Raw genomic sequence first — 22,325 nt, 5'->3', positions numbered from 1 at the left:
ACAGCTGTCATCCAGCCATGATGCTCCTGCTGTCAACTGACCCGGTAGTGACCTACCGATAGCTACTTATCACCATGGCCTCCATTTTACTCAAATTTTGAGTTGCTCACGTTGAACAATATCCAGTTTGTTTCCTGACACATACTTGTCACAGCTTGATGTGACTGCGAGGCGCCAAGCGCACCCCATGTCACACGCCCATGTCACCAATGTTCGAATATGGTGGTATTGAAGGGTCACAAGGACTTGGTTTTGGGTTATTTGACGCCACAATGTGGCATGAGGTGCCTCATGGGCAAATCAAAGTGACATGTGTCATAAGACAAACATCTGGTATAGAAGTGGATAGTAACCAGTCCTTTTGTCAAACTACATGCATACCAATAAAGAGGTTAAATACTCAGTTAACACTTACTGAGAGGCAGGGTTGGAAAAAATCATGATTTAAAAAAATATTCAAAAAAATTGATTTATTTAATTTAAATCATTTTTTTTTTTTTTTTTTTTTTTTTTTTTTTTTTTTTTTTTGTTTGCACTGATTATTTCTTTCAGTCTTATGAGGCCATTTTCTTGTATTAAATTTGGCAATGTTAAATGAAACCATAGTTTAATACACATTACCCATGTTGAGTTTTCACAAAAATCATAAGTAGGACTAATAGTTTTTTTATTTTTTTATTATGATTTTGAGTATTTTTCTTGTAAGAGATGGCAATGATTCACTGGTGCCTGTTTTGCTACAGGACCAGTAGACTTGATACTTTTCCTCTACAACTGCTTCACATGTTCTTCTTTCTTCCTTATGTATACAGTAGAGCCTCACTTAGCGCGAGATCAATTAGCGCGAACCGCAATTAGCGCGAGCCACCATCTACCAAGAAAAAAAATAATTAGCGCGCAAGCCTCAGCTAGCGCGAGCAGCCACCACGACTGAATTTTGAAAATTGCGCCAACCCGCCATGATGCGCGGCACAAGCCGCCATGTTGCACGGCACAAGTCGCCATGATGCGCGGCACAAGTCGCCATGATGCGCGGCACAACCCGCCATGATGCGCAGCACAAACCGCCATGATGCGCGACACAAGCCGCCATGATGCGCAGCACAAGCCGTCATGATGCGCGGCACAAGCCGCCATGATGCGCGGCACAAGCCGCCATGATGCGCAGCACAAGCCGCCATGATGCGCAGCACAAGCTGCCATGATGCGCGGCACAAGCCGCGAGAGCCCTTACTTTAGCAGACGACGCCATGTTGATACAGGGCAAGTGCTTTGTTTACGTTGTGGATGTGGATACGGGCAACTGACCTTGGCCGTGTGTGACGCACACCCGGAAAATTTGGATTTGCCGGTTGTCCAAGTGTGATACTGCCTTAAGGCAGCGAAGCCGCTGACCGGGTGAGCGCCGGCGATGACGTCATCGGACTCCCAGCGAATCACAAGCGTGTTTTCAGAGCTCAGCAAATCGTAGGGTTGTTTTTTTAATTTGAGTAATTATCAAACCCAAAAGTCAGACCCACGTGTCCACCAAATATTTTTTTTCATATTGGTCACTTCATTCAATTAGCGCGAATTCAGTTAGCGCGACCGCGTTCATCCACCTAATTCTCGCGCTAAATGGGGCTCTACTGTGTGTGTATATATATATATATATATATATATATATATATATATATATATATATATATATATATATATATATATATATATATATATATATATATATATATATATATATATATATATATATATATATATATATATATATATATATATATATATATATATATATATATATATATATATATATATATATATATATATATATATATATATATATATATATATATATATATATATATATATATATATATATATATATATATATATATATATATATATATATATATATATATATATATATATATATATATATATATATATATATATATATATATATATATATATATATATATATATATAACAGTTTCTCCACCTATCCACTGACACAATCTTCCAAACAACTATCCCTATTCTTTGACAACACCCAGCTATCACCTTCCTCAACACTAAACATTCTCGGTCTATCCTTAACTCAAAATCTCAACTGGAAACTTCATATCTCATCTCTTACTAAATCAGCTTCCTCGAGGCTGGGCGTTTTGTGCCGTCTCCACCAGTTCTTCTCCCTGCACAGTTGCTGTCCATATACAGGGCCTTGTCCGCCCTCGTATGGAGTATGCATCTCATGTGGGGGGCTCCACCACACAGCTCTTCTGGACAGAGTGGAGGCTAAGGCTCTTCGTCTCATCAGCTCTCCTCCTCATACTGATAGTCTTCTACCTCTTAAATTCCGCAATGTTGCCTCTCTTTCTATCTTCTATCGATATTTCCACGCTGACTGCTCTTCTGAACTTGCTAACTGCATGCCCCCTCCCGTGGCCCGCTGCACTCGACTTTCTACTCATGCTCATCCCTATACTGTCCAAACCCCTTATGCAAGAGTTAACCAGCATCTTCACTCTTTCATCCCTCACGCTGGTAAACTCTGGAACAATCTTCCTTCATCTGTATTTCTTCTTGCCTATGACTTAAACTCTTTCAAGAGGAGGGTATCAGGACACCTCTCCTCCCGAAATTGACTTCTCTTTCGCCACCTCTTTGGATTCTTTTTAGGAGCAGTGAGTAGCGGCTTTTTTTTATTAATGTTTGCTTTTGTGTGCCCTTGAACTGTCTCCTTATATATATATATATATATATATATATATATATATATATATATATATATATATATATATATATATATATATATATATATATATATATATATATATATATATATATATATATATATATATATATATATATATATATATATATATATATATATATATATATATATATATATATATATATATATATATATATATATATATATATATATATATATATATATATATATATATATATATATATATATATATATATATATATATATATATATATATATATATATATATATATATATATATATATATATATATATACAGTACCAGCAAAAAGTATTCGGAAAATGCACGGGTTGTAGCATAAGAGTGACCTTCCATGATCAGAGCTTGCCCAAGCAGGTAGCAGGCTTAGATCTCATAATAGTATTACTGGGCACCTACAGTCAATGTCTAGCAGCCCTCCAAGTCCTGTTTCCCACCAGTGTCGCATGTGGGTCCGTAACGAACAAATGGTGATTGAAGCTTGCCAGGAAAATAAATTTCTGCCTTTTCTTCTCCCCTGTTGTTTTCCATACCAACACCTACGCACACACCTAAGATGGGTCCCAAGAACCTCACTGATCTAGAAAAGGCACGTATTCTTGCCTATCATGAAGAAAACGTGTCAGTGAAAGAAATTTGTAGGAGAACAGGGAAAGGAAAAACCGCTGTTTATAGCCTCATTATAGCCACATGCGGCACTGGCAGAAAACAGGACTGGGAGGGCTGCTAGACATTGACTGTAGTTGCCCAGTAATACTATAATGAGATCTAAGCCTACTACCTGCTTGGGCAAGCTCTTATCATGGAAGGTCACGCATATTCCGCATACTTTTTGCGAGTACTGTACATACTATATACTACAGTAAAACCTCACCATTTGTGCGGCCTTAATATGCAGCCATCATCCCACCATTTGCGCAGGTGGTCTTGCCATTTGTGCACCTTGTCGCTATGGTAACAGCGTCTCACTGGCAGCAAAATGTCGTTTCACGCCATAACCCGATTGCCTTTCCTCGTCTCATGGTGACTGCAATTATTCGATGTTTTCTGCCTCATCTTTGCACCACCATCATGCTGCACGCAGCGTCATCGAAGCCTAAACCCCAGAAGAACCCGATGATGACCATAGCACAGGTGGAAGAAAAAAGCGAAAGATTGGCCATGAGTATGATGTATTTCCTGCCAGCAGACCAGTTTTTTTTTTTTTTTTTTTTTTGCTGGTAAGGGGGGGGGTGTTGGGCCGTGACCACCCATATGTATTTATCTCCATGGGTTATTAAGTTCGCCATTTGCGCATTTGCCATGTGCGCACCTTCAGACCGCCCATATGTGCGCAAATGGTGAGGTTTGACTGTATATATATATATATATATATATATATATCTATATATATATATATATATATATATATATATATATATATTGTTATATTGATATATGGGATATCCAGGAGGGACGCGGGCTTGAATCCTGGCTGCCACACAGCTGGGATTTTTCAGTCACTGCCAAGTGGCCCAAGACTACCCACATGCTGCCCTGAAGACCACCTATCAACCCAGACTCTGGATAACCTCTCCAAAGAGAGGCTCATAGATGAGATCCTGGGGGCAGTATGAGCCAAAGCAGGATGGCGCCACTATAAACATTCACCTGCGCTACAACGGGCTGGACCGACCATCAGACCCCCACCACTAAAAAGAGCCTAACGGCACAATAGGCAGCGACGTAAAATAAATATATATATATATATATATATATATATATATATATATATATATATATATATATATATATATATATATATATATATATATATTTATTAAATTAAATCATTAGATATTTTACTCTTGATATAACACTTAAATCATTTTAAATACGGTATATTTGATATTGAATTAAATCCTGATTTTTTTTACTCAGATTTAAATCGATTTAAATCATTTGATTTAAATCAAAACAACCCTGCCGAGAGGTGAAGTAGAAATATATTTTGAGTAGACTAAAGAAGGCTAGAGTGTCGATCCATCCGGCCATCATGGCGACGAGAGGAAAACTGAGCTTCAGGAAGCCGCTTATGTGTCACCCCCGCGTAGTAACTCTTCATGAATGTAGTCCTTTAAAATTATAAAATACAAATACTTGCGCCATTATTTGCTTTAATATAGAGAAGAAAATAACGTAAAACTCTTAAGAACCGTTTTATGTCCGAAATCGTAATGATCCATGCGCGTTCTGGATATTACTGACTTAGGAACTAGTTTCTGTGATGTAGTACAAGGCAGCTATGAGGCTCAATCTGCTTAGGGAGCCCTCATGAAACTACAACACTGGACTTAGAAATTTTCAAGGCATCCCCACATATTTAAGCTGTTGAAGCAGTAAATTGGCATGAATCGGTAACTAAAACCTTAACAAGTGTGAAGCAAATGAAGTATCCTATGCACTCCGCATGCTATTTTTTTGCGATGTATTAGAAGCAGTAGTTGGCTTGATTAACCGAAGTGTGCAAGTGATTTTTTTAATTGTCATATTGCAGGGAATGAGTCGTCAGCAGGGCAACATAACTGCACTGTTCTTGTGTCACTGAGACGATGTCGTTCAGTGTGAGTTGTGTTCTAGTGGACTGCAATGGGTCCGATTCACTCCGACATCTACTTTTCGATGTACAGTACCCTCCCGATTTTCGCGCTTGCTTCGTTCCGCAGGTATAGCGCTAAACTCACGGATCACAAAACTCGGGGTATTGAAAACACTGAAAAAGTGCTTATTTGTTCTGGCCCGTGGAGAAGCTGACTTTTTTTCCCCACTTTACTCCCTTGTTATCTCAAAATACGTACCGTGTAAAAAGGAAGAAAATGTGAAGAGAAAACGGGTCGTTTTGAAGCCGCAGCTGAAGGCGGCTGGCTGTTCTGACAGTTCTGAATAGTGAATACACGCTTGTGATTGGACGAGTCCGATGATGTCATCGATGGTGCTCATCCAATCAGCAGCCTCTAACTATGACAAAACAAAAGCTTTGTGAATCTGAAGTCAACGTTGATAGTTAAATCATTACTTCGTTGCTTTTAGCGAGGGACATTAGCACGAACCTCTGCGAATCTCGCTCCAGCAAGTGTGAACACGGTCACCCAACCACTAGTTTCTCAAGAATTTTGTAGAGAGATTCAAAGTCGGCTGCATTTCACGAGAAACTCATCAAAATTCTGGTCAGAAACTGTCACCAGCATGTCGGTTATTTTCTCGTGAGGTCGGTAAGTTGTGGTCACAAGAAGAAGAGCGTATCAGCTGATTGGCTTTGTAGCTATACGTGTTTTTTTTCCAGTACCACATTGAGTTCCACGAAGCTATACTCTGGCTCATTTAAACATGCGGTTGTGGGCAGGGTCAGCCTAAAGGTTCCCCTTGTACAGCGTTGCCGCGTGTCTCCCAGCCCGCGATGTAGAAATGTTCTAATACATATAAGTAAAACCATGGCAAATATGATCAGCAAATATGCATACACGTTTAATCTTAGTATTATAACATATGAAAGAACAGTCAACTTATTATGGATAAAATATTTTATAAGCATATAAAGAAACGTGGCATACATATTTTACAGTGTTGCTAAAAAATGCTATACTTATTGAGTTTCCCTGTCATTTTGGGAAGTGTAAGTAGTTTCACAATTATGTTTAGATTGTATTGTGAAGGAATATACATTAAAATAAGCTGACATAAGTAAGAAAAAAATATACATTCAAATCCTCGTGGCGGTAACACCACGAGAGAGAGAGAGAGAGAGAGAGAGAGAGAGAGAGAGAGAGAGAGAGAGGCAACCAACGTGGGGTGAAAAACGTGGCAACGCTGTACTTTTGAATTATTCCTCACATGGCACCCTTTAACTGCATGTTTAGCTGAGCCAGAGTATAGATAAGCTTGGAGTAACCAAGTTGGGCAGGTCTTGGACTTGAGTCTTGTCCAAGCGTAGCCACTCCATTATCATGTCTTGGTCCTCATTGCTAAATTCTCGTGGCATTTAATTAACAGTAGCAAGCTGTAACACACTCTCCCATTGTCTCCGAGCTAACCACTCACGAACCATCAAATGCTTTCTTTTCATTTTTTCCTTTTCTTCAGCAGACACCACAAAGCAAACTCTGCAATGTCTGGATCCATTGTTTGTTTTGCTTTTCAGCTGATATATCCCAGAATGCAACAGTCCTCTGTGTGACCAAACTTGAGGATAAATTCAAGGCAGAAAATTGTCGGGAGGTAATTTCAGTGGGAAATTCCCGAAAAACTAGCTTGTGTGACTGCGCCTTTAAGCTGCTGGTGTCACACTGGGCCTTTTTCCTCCAACCGCGTTAGCGATAGGGGCGACTGGCAACTCCAACTTTTCCAGGTGTGCACCACACATAACCAGTGGCGTTCCTGAGGGGGGGGGCGAGGGGGGGCTGTTTGAAATCGCCCCCCGGGCCCCAAAGTGAGGGGGGCCCCAAAATGCGAAATTTAACCATTGCTGCTATGGCAGGAGGACAAGCTAAATTCAGTGGCCCCAAAATGGTCAAGGGCCCCATTTATATTTGGACCCGAAAGACAAATTTGGGTCTCACTAAAGGGCCCCAATTTTCAATTTTGTAAACAAAAATGTAACAAAAATGTTCAATTATTCAGTGTGCACCTAGTTTTAAGAAATAAAATGTCTGAAATTTGCATTTACAAGTGCCTTTAAAATGATTCTACAATTGCTCATATTCTAAAAATTTTCCCGGGGTGGGGGGGTGGGGGCTAACAGCACCCCACTAAACCCCGCAGCTGCTTTGGCTCATTGTGCTCGCCTCTCACCCCATAAGAGGGGCCCCAAATGGGAATGAGCCCCCCGGGCCCCAAAATGTCTAGGAACGCCCCTGCACATAACCAAGGTCGGTTGTCCGTATTCACAACGTAAACAAAGCAGTTGCCATGTATCGATTAAATAGTGAACAAAGCAGTCTGCCAGTCTACTTTCCGAGTTTCTTGGTTGGCCATTTTCCACTGCTAGTTCCTCACTCCTCAGCCACTGACATCGTCTGTTTGTTCACATACAGCCGCGCGGTTGATCGTACCCCCAACCATTTTCCATCCGTACGGACAACTGACAACTCGCTCCCGGTTGGGTGCACGGGCAACCTCGGTTGCCAATAGCCCCAACGGTTGGAGGAAAACGGCCAGTGTGACACCACCTTAAAATCGCGCGTGACGCCGACGGTAGGTAGACGTGACCCGTACATGTCAAAGCAACGCGAAACTCAGGGCGATAATGTGCGAAAGTTGGGATGGTAAGAATTTAGGATTGAGCGCGAAACTCGAGGATCGCGAAACTCAGATAGCACGAAACTCGAGCGGGTACTGTATATCTAAAAGTACTGAATTTGGTACCTTGTTGGTGAATTAGAATGTATAAGACGTCTTACTACACATAGGTAATATTGTTGTTTTTTTTGTTGTTTTTTTTAGTTATAACATATACGTTTTCAGGATACTATAAACAGTGTTCTGACCCACGTGGCACCCCAGGGTAGGCCTAGGATCCTGGATACCAGTGCCCTGGCAGATAAGTCATATGTCCATGCCTGCTGTTCTTGCTGCTGTTGCCACCCTTGATGGCCCCACCAAGTTTATATTAGGTGCCTACTTTGATGCCCTAGCTGGTTGTCAGATTTTGTTCTGTTGCTGCTGTTTTTAGGACATGCTACAGGTAATTCTGGTCATTTACAGCATCAGTAATATCTTTACTTTTTCACCCAACCCAGCAATAATGAAATTGGCTGCTAAAGATGCCCTTGCTGGTGGTCGGTCTGCGATGCTGCTCTGATGTCCTAGGTGATTAAAGTCACTTCAGTAACAACATATCTCTTTTATTTTCACCCCCCCAGCATGATGCAAAGAGACTGGGAGCAAGTGAAAAAAAAATTATGAAAACATTTTTTGTTGTTTTACTTTCAAAACCAAGCCGTACTTTGACAGCTTGGCCCACACATACCCATGGGTCATAAGGCCTGGGGCCACTGGAGCATCACAGGGGACATCTGGATTCCACACTGGGCTGGCCAGGTGACCAAGACTGTCTGAAGTATAGCTTAGTTTATATGGGCTATTAAAATAGTCATTTCACATTTTTTTTTTTTTTTCAAATATTTTTTGTTGTTGTCTGTTTAACTTTATATCCATTGTATAGCATAAAGATCATGGTTTTTAAGAAAAATATAATAATGAATGTAATTGTTTGTTTATTATTTTTTTCAATTTCCTAAATTTGTTCTTGATCCGGTAGATGGTTGGTAGTCACGTTTGTATTTCAATGGTGGTATTCTATGGTTAAGCACAAGTGGATATATACACCAATAACCACTTATCAGCAAGCTTTAAATTTTAATAAATGGACAGCACAGTCTAATACATCAACGAACACTTATCAGCAAGATTTGAATTTTAATACACGGACACCACAGTCTAGTCTGCTTTCACTCCTTAATGAACTGTTACACTTGCTGTCTTAGTTTTCAAGATGACTGCATAGCTTTTCGATAAGGTTAACTCCTCCCACTTAATGGTAAGCTGATGTATTGCCTGTCTATTAGGCCCCCCACAATGGGTTAGGATTGGTTAACTTTAGTTTATTTTGATGAATTTCTGTGATTAGATGCACTGTACAGAAGGCTATAAATTTTCTTAACTCGTAAAGCATCGGCAAATATGACACCTTGTGATTTTGCTAGTGCCAGCCACATTTTTTTCCTTGTCGAAACCAGTCTCAACCCTCTCGCGCACGATGACGCGTTTCGCGTCATCAAAGGGTAAAAGTCTTGGCACATGACGCAAAACGCGTCATAAAAGTTAAAAAAATTGATTCAAAATTAAGTTTTTGGTGAAAGTGCATCAAATTTGTGAGCATCATTTGTTGGGATAAGTTTCTTAATGGTAACGTGGCAACCTTTCTAAGGGGCGTAGATGAGGAGCTTTGAGCGATTTTTATTTGTTAGCCTACTCTGACAGGAAAGGAAAATAATACAGTTTTCTTGGTGTAACTCAGGAACTAATAGGTGTATGAGGATTTTGAGGATACCATAAGAATCCTCACTAAATTCTGCTTCGAAACATATTCGGCTAAAATGGTTGGCCCACAAAATTTCAAGCTAGCGAGTGGGGAAGAGTTGGTACTTCGGATTTGTTGTCTACAATACTCTATACGGAGACTTGAAACAAGTTTGTATTGCTTATATATATACTTTCCTCTATTTTTATTTGCACATGTTCTAGTACAAGTCTTTATGAAGCCACTGATACCAAATTTATTGGGGTACGATATATCTGTGAGGGTAAAATATGTCCGGGAATGTAGAGTATCGCGGCGGCAAAAAAAGGCCGGTCGGGCCTGAGAAATGTATGTTGAGTGAAACAGAAACTTATTGGAAACTTACGGTGTGCGAGAGGGTTAAATGATGTGAAAGGAATGGAAATGACAGTCATTGCACCCAGAACTGACTGGAAGTGGTATTATGGTGCACAAAATATTCCACGCTAAAGTTAGCGGCCTAGCAAAACCTTATGTATGTGAGGCACCACGTGCAGTATTGGGGTAAGCGCCAACCACGTGGGTTTGGAGTTATGATCATATACTACTATTTTGACCCTTCCTCTTTTATCCGAGCAAGTCGTTTACCCAAAATCAACACTGGAAATAGGGTAAAAAGTCTCGGGAAAAACCTATCTCGCTGAAACGTATGGTCCGCGCAAGGTAGGATGGGCATGCTGGCGTGGAGTAATGGTGTAAGTCCCCAGCGGGCTCTGGGAGGAAGTGACGCAGTTGCCATGTCTAGCTGATCTAACTAATTTTTTGTACAATTTCTAACTTTGTTTGATATTCAATAGCTGATTTAATGTACTTTTGTTTGTTGTACTTTTTATAATTAAGTAGTGACAATTTTTAACTAGTTCGTTCTGAGTGAACATGACTAGCTACATTAATTACAACAATTTGCATTATCTTCCGACTGCTCTGAATCCCAGTAAATCACAATACTACGAGTAAAAAAATACTTCTGGTGGATTTTCTTCTTTTTTCAAAACCCAGGGTGTTTTTGTGTTTTGTTTTTTGTGTTTCTTTTTTCTTATTGCGCTTCGTACATAACATGGGCAGTTTTGTCTTTACATAAGCTTCATTTTGGTATCAAAATGATGATTCTAGCTTTAAAACCAACAAAAAAATTTGAAGTTGCAAAAACCTCAACTGCGATTTCTGAGTTTTTTAAAAACTGGCGCTTACCCCAATATTGCACGCAGCGCCTCATATATTTTTTTCACTTCCTATTTTTCTCATACTTCGAGGAGTGAGTTGGGGACATGCATAATATCGTTACTATGTTGAGAGGAAAACAGCATGTCATAATTTAGCTTCAAGAAATTATACAGTCACAAAAAAAGCCCTTTCCTATGTGATTGGTTTTGCATAATTGTTTTTGTGCGGGTGGAGAATGTGTGTGTGTGTGTGTGTGTGTGTGTGTATAATTCACCACAGCCTGATCAAGTGTTGGACTCGTAATCACCAGCAGGTACCCTCCCGACATGAGCAAGTGCTCTTTATCGTCAATCTCTGGGTACTGCCATGACCTCACACACCACACCCCCCATCCCCCTTGCTCAAGGGTGGACAGTAACCACTCCTAGTCAACAGAAAGAATCCGGCCTGAGCGGGCTCGAACCGCCACCCTGTCAGACTGTGAAGCCTGGCATCTACCAGTTGTGCCACGGAATGGTGTGTGTGTGTGTGTGTGTGTGTGTGTGTGTGTATTTACCTAGTTGTAGCTTTACAGGGCCTGGGCTTACTCATGTGTGGTCCCGTATCCGTATCCGTATTTGTCCAACTTTTCCTTAAAGTTTTGCACACTTCGCCAATACTACATCCTCACTTAGTCTGTTCCAAACCTCTATATTTCTTTGCGGGAAGCTATATTTCTTTATGTCTCTCAAGCATCTTCCTTTCCTCAATTTTTTACTGTGTCCTCTTGTGCTCCTGGTGTTTATTCCTTCTTTTAGTAGTAACTCCTCATTATCTACATCTTCCATTTTGCTCAATAATTTATAAATTAGTATTAGGTCTCCCCTGTCTCCTCTTTTTTCCAGTGTTTGTAGGTCCATCTCCTTTAATCTTTCTTCATATGTCAATCCCTCCAGTTCTGGATCCATTTTTGTTGCCATTTTTTGTATTCTTTCTACTTTTTTACGTGTTTCTTCTTATGGGGAGACCACACTGCCTCTGCATATTCCAATTTTGGTCTAATCGTAATGCTTCTTAACTTTTTCATCATATCCTTATCCATGTAGTGGAATGCTAATCCTATATTTCTCACCATTTTATTCGTATCCCCAAATATCCTTTAAACATGAGTCTCAGGCTGTAGATTAGCTTGTATTGTCACTCCCAGATCTCTCTCTTCTTGAACTTTCTTTAAGGGGGGCGACTAAGGGTATTTTTTGACGAATATATTTAAAATCAGACAAATACGTTTTTTTCGCTCAGCATGGCCGGGATAGCCAAAATTGCCATGTGGTGAGGTTTGTTTTCGTAAAATTAAAGCCCCTCACCCCCTGGAAGCCACATTTAAATGGCCCGCGCTATTGCATCATAGCCTGACTCGCACGTCAACACACGCTGTATCATTCAGTGCTTGTATGTACGTAAAATTTGCATTAGAATTTTTTTTTTTTTTCTCCGTAAATTTTGTCATCTGTCATTCCTCTCGTGCCGGATCGCAGGGAGGGTGTGAGTCGAGGAGAGGAGTGTGGCAGAGCCAGTCCCTACCCAGACAACAACGGGGAAGGGCACGCAACCTGTTCGTTTGTACTCCAGCCAAATAAAGGTCTTTAGAAATGACGTACAAACGCAAGTTGAGTAGTAAGAGAGCCATCAACATGAAGAAGGCTTATTGAACAAGATGGAGCGGCCAAGACCAGGAAGGGAGCAGTTTCAGAGCTTATGAAGCGAGGCATGATCCCGTCACGCTCACCCGCCGCTCATCACCACCACCAGCTGATTCACCACTCCCTACACCGAGTACCTCATCACACTCTTCACCACCATCACCTGCATCACCACCAGCTGCAGAATCATTGCCACATGAAACATCACTGCAGCTCCAACAACAAATTCTGCAGATAGGTGTTCAGTTGAACCCTCCTCCTCCTGATACAAGCAAAACTTTCATCACCGTGTGGCTTTCCCAGCTACAGACACTCATCGCGAGACAGAAGTGCCCAGTACGGTCGTGCAGGAATACCTTAACCGTAACCTCTTCTACAGTGAGGAAGGTGGCGCCTTCTGACACCCTCACCTGCGAGTGAGAAATACTTTTTTACAAAGGGGGACCAGATGCCTTAGCATTCTCCAGTAAGTCAACAAGGTATACACAATCATATGTGAAAATATTATGCCAATCAGATAAATACAAATGGCAAGACATGGATAAAATGGAAAAAACTCTTTAGAGGCCAATATCTCTGAAAGGAGTTTTTTACACTTCAAAAAATTTCACAAAATCAGGAAAAAGTCTGTCTGACTTCTGTTTGGTACCAACTAAAACTACAACTAAAGGGCAATTTTTTGTATTTATGAAATTTCAAAAATGTAAAAAGAAAACAGGACACAGAGTAGAGAAAATTGTAAGTGAAAAAAAATTGCAATTTTTTTGCTCGAAGACAAAACAACATATCACAATTTTATAAATACAAAATGTAGATATGTAAACAAAGTTTCCATGTTTTTTTTTTTTCACAGCAATTAACTGAAAAATAAAGTCTGTGAAACAAAAAAACAAAATATTACACTTTATATGAGTCTCCCCTATACTTCACCCAAATTTCATGAAATTCACAGAATGTCATATATTTACAAAAACAAATAACATACTAAGATTTCATAGCTATTGGACGTACCATATGGGCAGGAGGACCCCCCTTAATATAGCTCCATCTCCCATTCTATATGTCCATTTTGGTCTCCCTTCACTCTTTCCCATTTCCATTACATGACTTTTCTTCACATTAAATTCCATCTCCCATTTAATACTCCATTTCCGAAGCTTGTTCAGGTCATCTTGCAGAATTTCACAGTCTTTACTGTTTCTAATATGTCTTAAACAGTTTTGCATCGTCTGCAAACAGGCTCATATGACTGTTTACTCCCTCCGGCATATCATTTGCATATACTAGGAAGAGTACAGGTTGTCACCATTCTAAAAGACTTCAAACATACTGTAGAGTGAAAAAATCAAATGTACGAAAAGCTAGCTCTAGGCAAACAATGCATATACATACCAAAGTGTCTGCCATAATATGTACATAACTTTCTTGCATTGGGTATTTTTACAGTGGCATTACTAGGGGTCTATGGAGGAATCCTAATGCCCATACAGACTTATTCAGCTTGCCAAATAACATTTAAATCTCCACAGAGCAATGGCTAGTTTGTCTATCTACAAATCTGTGGGCCCAGGTTTGAATCCTGTTCTGGGCAGTTGGTGTGCAGTTCATTGAGTTGTTCATCCTCCCTTTCAGACTGCTCGATAAGTGGGTAGCTGGAGAAACCTGGGAAGAGTAAACTGTGGCAATCTCAGACTTAACACTGGCTTGAGCCTCAGAGAAATGGGTTCTTTCCACTACAGACTCAAAGGGCCAGTGTGACAGAGCTCAGCTATATTGTATGCATCCAGCTATACCTTTACCTTTTGTAATTCCAGATGGGAAGAGCTCTACTTTGCCTATGCTACTGTTACTGTAGGGAAATCTGTTAGCTTAACCCCCAAAGGGCAGGGGTGTATGGTGAAAACGGTTCTCCCCGTATGGCAATGTTCTGACGTTTTCCCGAAAATTGCTCACTTTCCATTATCGATTTAATGGCTCTCCCTAACCCAGTTACTTTAAATTTGTGACCATTCGCTTTATCCAACCTTCCTCTTCAATCTGACACAAACCCGAAGTCTCTATGTCATGCTGTGTTTCCGTGGTTATGTGATGAAGTGCAGTAACTTTAAGCTCTCAGCAAGCCTGTGTTTGCAGCACTGCACAGGTTGTGGTTGAGGAGTCAAGGTCACTGGCTGTAGACACTCAGGTGCAGAATTAGGCATGGAATATACAAAAAAACTCTCCTCCTGCCATTGTTACAGTTACTAAAACACTGAGAATGGCATGGAGGAGTTATGTGGCAGCCTATGAGTTATGCTGACCCATAAATCCCCATGCAAACTTCAAAATTACAGCAGAAAAGACAGACCGGAAAACCCATCACCCATCCTCTACGTGGCAACTGGAAAAACCCGTCACCCACCCTTTAAGGCTTAAAATACCAAATTTTTCCTTCATATTATAGTTGAAGATAATTATATTTGTTTCCTTTAATATGAAGGTACATATGGTATTATTGGAAGTCCGACACATCTTCATAACCATCTCGTGCATGGTGATGCGTTTCGCGTCATCAAAGAGTAAAAGGTCCTGGCGCACGATGACTCGAAACGCATCATAAAAGTGAAGAAAAATTGATTAAAAATTAAGTTTTCGGTGAAAGTGCGTCAAATTTTGGAGCGTCATTTGTTAGGATAAGTTTCTTAATGGTAACATATGGCAACCTTTCTAAGGAGCGTAGATGAGGGGCTTTGAGCGATTTTTATTTGTTAGCCTACTCTGACGGGAGAGGAAAAAAATACAGTTTTCTCAGTGTAACTCGGGAACTAATAGACTTATGAGAAATTTGAAGATACCATAAGAATTCTCACTAAATTCTGCTTCGAAACATATATTTGGCTAAAAAAGTTGGCTCACAAAATTTCAAGCTAGCGAGTGGGAAAGAGTTGGTACTTCGGATTTATTCTACTGTACTCTATAGGGAGACTTGAAACAAATTTGTATTGTTTATATATATATATATATATATATATATATATATATATATATATATATATATATATATATATATATATATATATATATATATATATTTTATTTGCGCATGTTCTAGTACAAGTCTTTATGAAGCCATTGATACCAAATTTATTGGGGTACGATATATCTGTGAGGGTAAAATATGTCCGGGAATGTAGAGTATCGTGGCGGCAAAAAAAGGCTGGTTGGGCCTGAGAAATGTATGATGAGCGGAACAGAAACTAATTGGAAACTTACGGTGTGTGAGAGGGTTAATCACTAAACTCATCAGTTTTGTTGTGTATTGTTTCAGTTATGAGACTTATTTTCTGACAGTCATTTTTTTAAGAATATAACATTTCCTTCACAAATACTTGCAACCACTGGTTCAAAAGAAGCAACATACCAGCTTGAGTTTCATTACTGGCACTTCCCTTATCAGATATATGTTGCACTTCCTTAGTCTTTACACTCCAGTTTTTGCATAATTCCATATGTAAGCATTTTCCAATGGAAGGTAGGCAAAAGTACTGCTGTTCTTGAATGTTGATATTTAGCAATACGTACAATGATGTGTAGTAATATTCATGTTTGTGATTGGACAGAAAGGCAGAGGAATTTTTGCGTCTCCTGGAGGTGCAGGGAGGAAGTCAGCTCTCCCTCAGCACCACTGCAAGGACTATCATCTGCCTCGATGTGGCTGCTTCCTTCACCAACACCAAAGTGGACAAGGTCAGACCACATACGTACCTCTTCAAGTAGATATTCGTTGAAGGTTGCATGAATTTCATTTATGAGACTTATTTTCTGATAGTCATTTTTTTTTAAGAATATAACATTTCCTTCACAAATATACTTGCAACCACTGGTTCAAAAGAAGTAACATACCAGCTTGTCTTTTTTTTTCCAGTAAAGGAGGTACCTCAAGGGCAAAATAAATATGAAACAAAAAAGCCTGCTCATACTTCCGGAAATACTTGATAGAGTAGTCAAAAGAGGGTCAGTTTTGGTGGAAGAGGTGTCCTGATACATGTACTACTTCCCTCTTGCAAGAGTTGAAGTCATAGGCAGGAGGAAATACAGATGAAGGAAGGCTATTCAAAGGTTTGCAAGCAACATAAGGGATAAAAGATGCTGGTAAACTCTTGCATAAGGGATTTGCATAGCAAAAGGGATGAGCTAGAGTAGAAAATCATGTGCAGTGGGGCCAAGGGAGGAGTGAAGGCATGCAATTAGCAAGTTCAGGAGAACAGTCAGCATGAAAATATTTAAAGAAGATAGAAAGAGAGGCAACATTGCAGCGGAATTAAGAGATAGAAGACTGTCATTAAGAGGAAGGGAGTTGATGATGCTACTACTGGCACTATAGTCAGTTCACCAGAGTCTGAGGTGTGCTTTATCAAGCATTGGCAATCTGCTGTCACACAGCATGTTTGATTGCATGGATAATGTATGGTAGCCTACACATAGGAAACCGTCATCAGTATCAATAACATGCAGGCAACAATACCAAATATTGGCAGATATAGTCAATTTTGAGTTAAAAATTATTACTTCTGTCCAGGGTTGGCAAAAACCAATGGCTTAATTTTTTTTTTTTTTTTTTTTTTTTTTTTTTAAGTATTTTTATTACAGCAATTCTATCTGTATAAACATATATGAGTTTGAAAAGGAATTATAGATAGATTTAGAACCAGATTTAGCAATATATTCATTTGATCTTCATACAATCTGTAAAAGAGGCAAAATGCAGCTTCTCTAACATGCTTTTTAATTGCAATGTTAAAGAGTAGTAAAACATGAAAGACCTCTTCTAATTTTCCAGTTGCATGCTACAAAAACAGTTGTAAGAGAGAGAGAGAGAGAGAGAGAGAGTTGGGGGGGGGCTTTCCTGGCTATCCCGCACCGCATACTGCCGCTGCATCGCGCTCCCCGGAGTTAGGGGCGCTGTTATGATGACTCAGAACAACAATGGCCGCCTTAGCATACACAGACTGTACGTATGTACAATTTACAGTCCACAGACGCCAGTGTCACCATGCAACATGGACAGCATGCATCTAATATCTACTGTGCTAGAACCTAAGTAATACTTATTCTGAGTTATTAATGAGAATAGAGTCACTAGGACTGAAAATCATTAGAATAGTGGTCCTGGCAATTATTCAGGCGACGATTACCATTGCAACTTCCAGGACAGGGTGTCCCCCCCCCCCACCCTTCGGTGATGACTGCATTCACGATGCCCCCCTACAATACCTAGTTACACTATACCTCGCTGCTACAGTAATACACTACCGGTACACAACACTATCACTTTGCACCTTGCTCCCGACCGCAGCTCACAGCTCTGAATGACTAGAATCGTGAGTCACTCTTTCCCTTCCCACAAAGGGTTGCCAGGTTTGGCATAATTATGCCAATTTGGTATATTCCAGACCTGGTTGGCATACTGGAAATTTAGTTTTATGCCTAACCTCATTTGGCATAATTTTTGGTATATTCAGGGGCGTTTTTAATATTATTTCATTTATATTCATAATAAGGTGCTGGAAGTCAAAGACGTTGACCAGATTCTATAATATATCTAGTGAATAAAACATCAGAAAAAAAGCATTATACACATCAGATGAGGGTACTGTTCCTCTTGGTACTGTTTCAGGACCTAAAGTTCCTGATCACCGCAGAACGCGTATTGTTCGTGTTGTTTCTATCATAACCCCAGCTCAAGTGGGCCTATGGAAAATATAATGCAAGGTTAAGCTGGGTTTCTCGGTGATGCACTTACTGCTCAGTAATACAGACTTGCTCTTTGCTTTCTATACCTATATATTACAAATATAAATGTTTTGTATGCCATTGAAATTTAACTACCATTTTTATGTGTGTGTGTGTGTGTGTGTATGGATCAGTGCAGTACTGTATGCAATATATAATTGCTCTGTAGGAATGAATATAAATTTGTTGTACTCCATTATAAATTACACATACCTGATTTCTGTGGCTTAGTGCAGTACTGTATGTTATATGCATTTGCTCAGTAAGTTTCAGAAAACAATAAGTATGAATAAGTATTGTACTACATTTGAATTTACACATAATTTAGCTACAAGTATTTTTCTGTATGCATGGTTGGAAAGGATTTTTTTTAAACAATTTATCTGCTGTTTAGTGAAGTGGCAAACATATTTATTTATATATATATATATATATATATATATATATATATATATATATATATATATATATATATATATATATATATATATTATATATATATATATAGATATATATATATATATATATATATATATATATATATATATATAATGTACCAAAATTATGTTTTCAGTTACTTTGAAGTTACAGCATTTGAATAGAGATTTGAGTTTACCAACTGACGTTTTCATCCTGGTGTTAGTAAAATGACTGTGCATAATAAAAAATTTAAAACCACATATAATGGAAACCACAATACCTGATGAAACTAAAAAAGATTCACAAAAAACACTGGTTTTATTGATGGGTTTTTGGTTTAAACCAGGGGTGTCAAACTCATGGCCCGCGGGATAGTCATAAATGGCCCACGGTATCACGGTAACTTCAATCTTGCCAATGTATTTTCTACCCTTGTTGGCCCCCATGACGGCACTTCAGAGTATGAATTGGCCCTCCAAGGGTTTTGAGTTTGACACCCCTGGCCCTGGTTTAAACCGCCAACCCTGCTGTACATAATTAAAATCTTACATATAGTTAAAACCACAATACTGATGAAACTAACAAAGATACACACAAAAGAAAAAAAATTGTTTTATTAATTGGTTTAAACCACTGTTTTTTTTATTGGTTTAAACCATGGTTTAAACATTTGGTTTAAACCGCCAACCCTGCTTCTGTCACAAACAGCTGTTTTGTTAATATGAAGCCTGCTAATTTTCTCAGTGGCAGACAATGGCAAGACTTAAATAATTATAATTAGCAATCTTGTAAAAAACAACTGTTTGTGACATCACTAATAATTTTTAACTCAAAATTGACTATAATTTATGGCATTTGTTATTGATGCTTGCATGTTATTGATTTTCTATTTGATGGGCACTACTCATGCCTTCAAGGCTTCCTGCAACTACTAATATATACTAATACATATACTTACCACCGCTACAATAAAGTTAACACTCTTATCTAAGAAAGAAAGGAAGCAAAGAAGAGAAGTGTGAGGGAAAATGTGAATTGGCACAGTGTGGTAGAGGCCATTAAATACCTCACTCTAGTATAGAATGAGCCCCTTACCTCAGAAAATTTCATCATAGGTTTTTTATTTTTTTCAGAAATTGGCTGTGAAGTTGTCTGGACTGACACGACCCCAGTACATGGCTTTAAGTCAGACTGTGATCCGCCTGTTGAACCTTTCTCCAAAGGTCACTGTGACTGATCTCTGTAAAACACACTCCATTACTTCTGCCAGCCACTTAGCTCAGCAGGTCCTTGCACTGTAAGTAGCTCATCCTTGTACAGTAAAATTTTGATGACCAGAATATCAGTGAGCCCAAGCTCTTAGGATTAATGATTTTTTCATATTATCAAATGACACCCCAAAATATGTGTACATACATATTGGATATTATTTCAAACATTGATGTGGATAGTTTGTTTACCCACCCATAATTTTATGCCACTCAAAACATTTTCGTAGGTCTATCTGAATGAGGAATGCAGCGTCCTCAACCTCCCCAAGCTGTCGTCCCCCCCCCCCCCATCTCTCTCTCTCTCTCTCTCTCTCTCTCTCTCTCTCTCTCTCTCCCCCCCCCTCCCCCCCTGTTCATGCTTCTTTCTCTGGGTAACTGGGGGATTAATCCTCCCTGGGGTCCTGTGTCCCTGCCCTATGGTGAGCAGTCAGTTCAGCCCCTGGTATGGGCTGGTTGGAGGGAGGGGTTTGCACCCCCTCCCCTCACAAAAAACCTTACCTAAGCCAAAAACAAATTAAAAAGTAGAGGTCGACCCCGATCCAGTCTTGCTGGGGGGCCCAACCACGCGGCAGGCTTCCACGATGCATCCACATCTGGGGAGCCTGCCATCAGTGACAGGTGCAAGGCAAAGCCTTTGGGACCCCTACATCTCAAAGGAGGAAGGGCCCCCTAGCCCCTCTTTTTGTTTTGGGTGTTGCCGGGATGGTGCAGAGGCTGTGCTCGCCTGCAGAACCAGACCTTCAGAGGGCTCTGTGTGTGGACTCCTGGAACGTCCAGAGCCTCTCGGACGATGATCGACTGCCCGACCTAGCAAATGAGCTCAGAAGGCTGAGGGTGGACATAGTGGCACTCTGAGATGAGGAGGCCTGGCAGTGGCAAAATCAGTTAGGGGGCCTTGTCCAGCCTCTTTCCCATGAATGCAGGAGTGAGGCAGGGCTGTGTCCTTGCCCCATTACTTTTCAACACTTATATGGTCTGGGTACTGGGCAGAGCTGTGGGCCAGAGTCATTGCGGAGCATGCATTGGCAATACCAGGGTCACTGACCATGTTTTTGCCGATGATGCAGTAATCCTGGTGGAGCCACTTGAGGTTTTGGTGATGGCTCTTAAGGCACTGCACGAGGAGGCGAAGCTCTTGGGACTTCAGGTCTCTTGGGCCAAGACCAAGGTACAGGTGATTGGAGACTTGCTAGATGAAATAGATGAAACAGTCAGGCTGTTCATGCGTGTGGCAAGGACGTTGAGATCTCAGAAAGTTTCACTTATCTTGGTAGCATAGTTCATAACAATGGTGAGACTCGCCAGGAAGTCTTTCGGCGGATTGGCCTGACCCACGGTGTTATGGACTCACTCAACACGAGTATATGGCGTTGTCGATACCTGTGCAGAAGGACAAAGATCCGGATCTTCAAGTCCCTTGTGCTCCCTGTCATACTCTATGGTTGTGAGACATGGACAATAAATAGGGACTTGGAGAGGCAGATTGATGCCATTGGTAATGAATGTCTACGCAGAATCATGGGATATCGCTGGAATGACTTTGTGTCAAACCGGCGACTACTCTGTGAGACTGATTCGACATATATTACCTGCATAGTCCGTCAACGCCAACTCTGGCTCTACGGGCACGTGGCACTTTACCCTGAAGCTGATCCTGCTCATCGGGTTGTCTCTATAAGAGACAATCCTGAGTGGAGGAGGCCAAGGGGACGCCCACAGAGTTCATGGCTTGAGCAAGTCAATAGATCCTCATCATTATCATCATTTCATTGACGCCTGCTCCTAGGAGCTCCCACCAGGGGATGGCCACGGCAAAAAAGTTTCCATCTTTCTCTATATAGACACTCCCTCCTTGCCTGCTCAAAGTTTCTCAAGGATCTTTCACCCCTCTCCCTAACGTACTCCTGCACCCTATCTCTCCATTTCACTGGAGGTCGTCCTCTAACATTCCCTCCCTCTATCTCACTCACATATACCATTCTGGTCATCTCACTCTCTTCCATTCGCTCCATGTGGCCGAACCACTTTAAAGTCTGTCGCTTCACTTCTTCCCTTCACCCACGTGAGACATTCCAAAACGCTCATACACACTTTCATTACTCATTCCATCCATTCTACTCACACCACAAGCACTCCTCAAATAACTCAT

The 22,325-nt window shown here is 40.3% G+C and overlaps 1 protein-coding gene across 1 annotated transcript in view; it reads left to right on the top strand.

The window, feature by feature from the left end:
- The window catches only part of LOC126998340 (origin recognition complex subunit 6-like), a 56,599-nt gene that overhangs the window by 6,265 nt on the left and 28,009 nt on the right, over positions 1–22,325 (top strand). The window contains exons 2-3 of the mRNA XM_050859838.1: positions 16,313–16,439; positions 20,039–20,202. Of these exons, the coding sequence (XP_050715795.1) occupies positions 16,313–16,439; positions 20,039–20,202 (291 nt within the window). The remainder of the gene's footprint in view (positions 1–16,312; positions 16,440–20,038; positions 20,203–22,325) is intronic.

Source organism: Eriocheir sinensis, chromosome 14, assembly GCF_024679095.1.
Source record: "Eriocheir sinensis breed Jianghai 21 chromosome 14, ASM2467909v1, whole genome shotgun sequence".
Taxonomy (NCBI): domain Eukaryota; kingdom Metazoa; phylum Arthropoda; class Malacostraca; order Decapoda; family Varunidae; genus Eriocheir; species Eriocheir sinensis.
The sequence above is the reverse complement of the archived record's forward strand: the minus strand, read 5'-3'. Positions and strand labels throughout refer to the sequence as shown.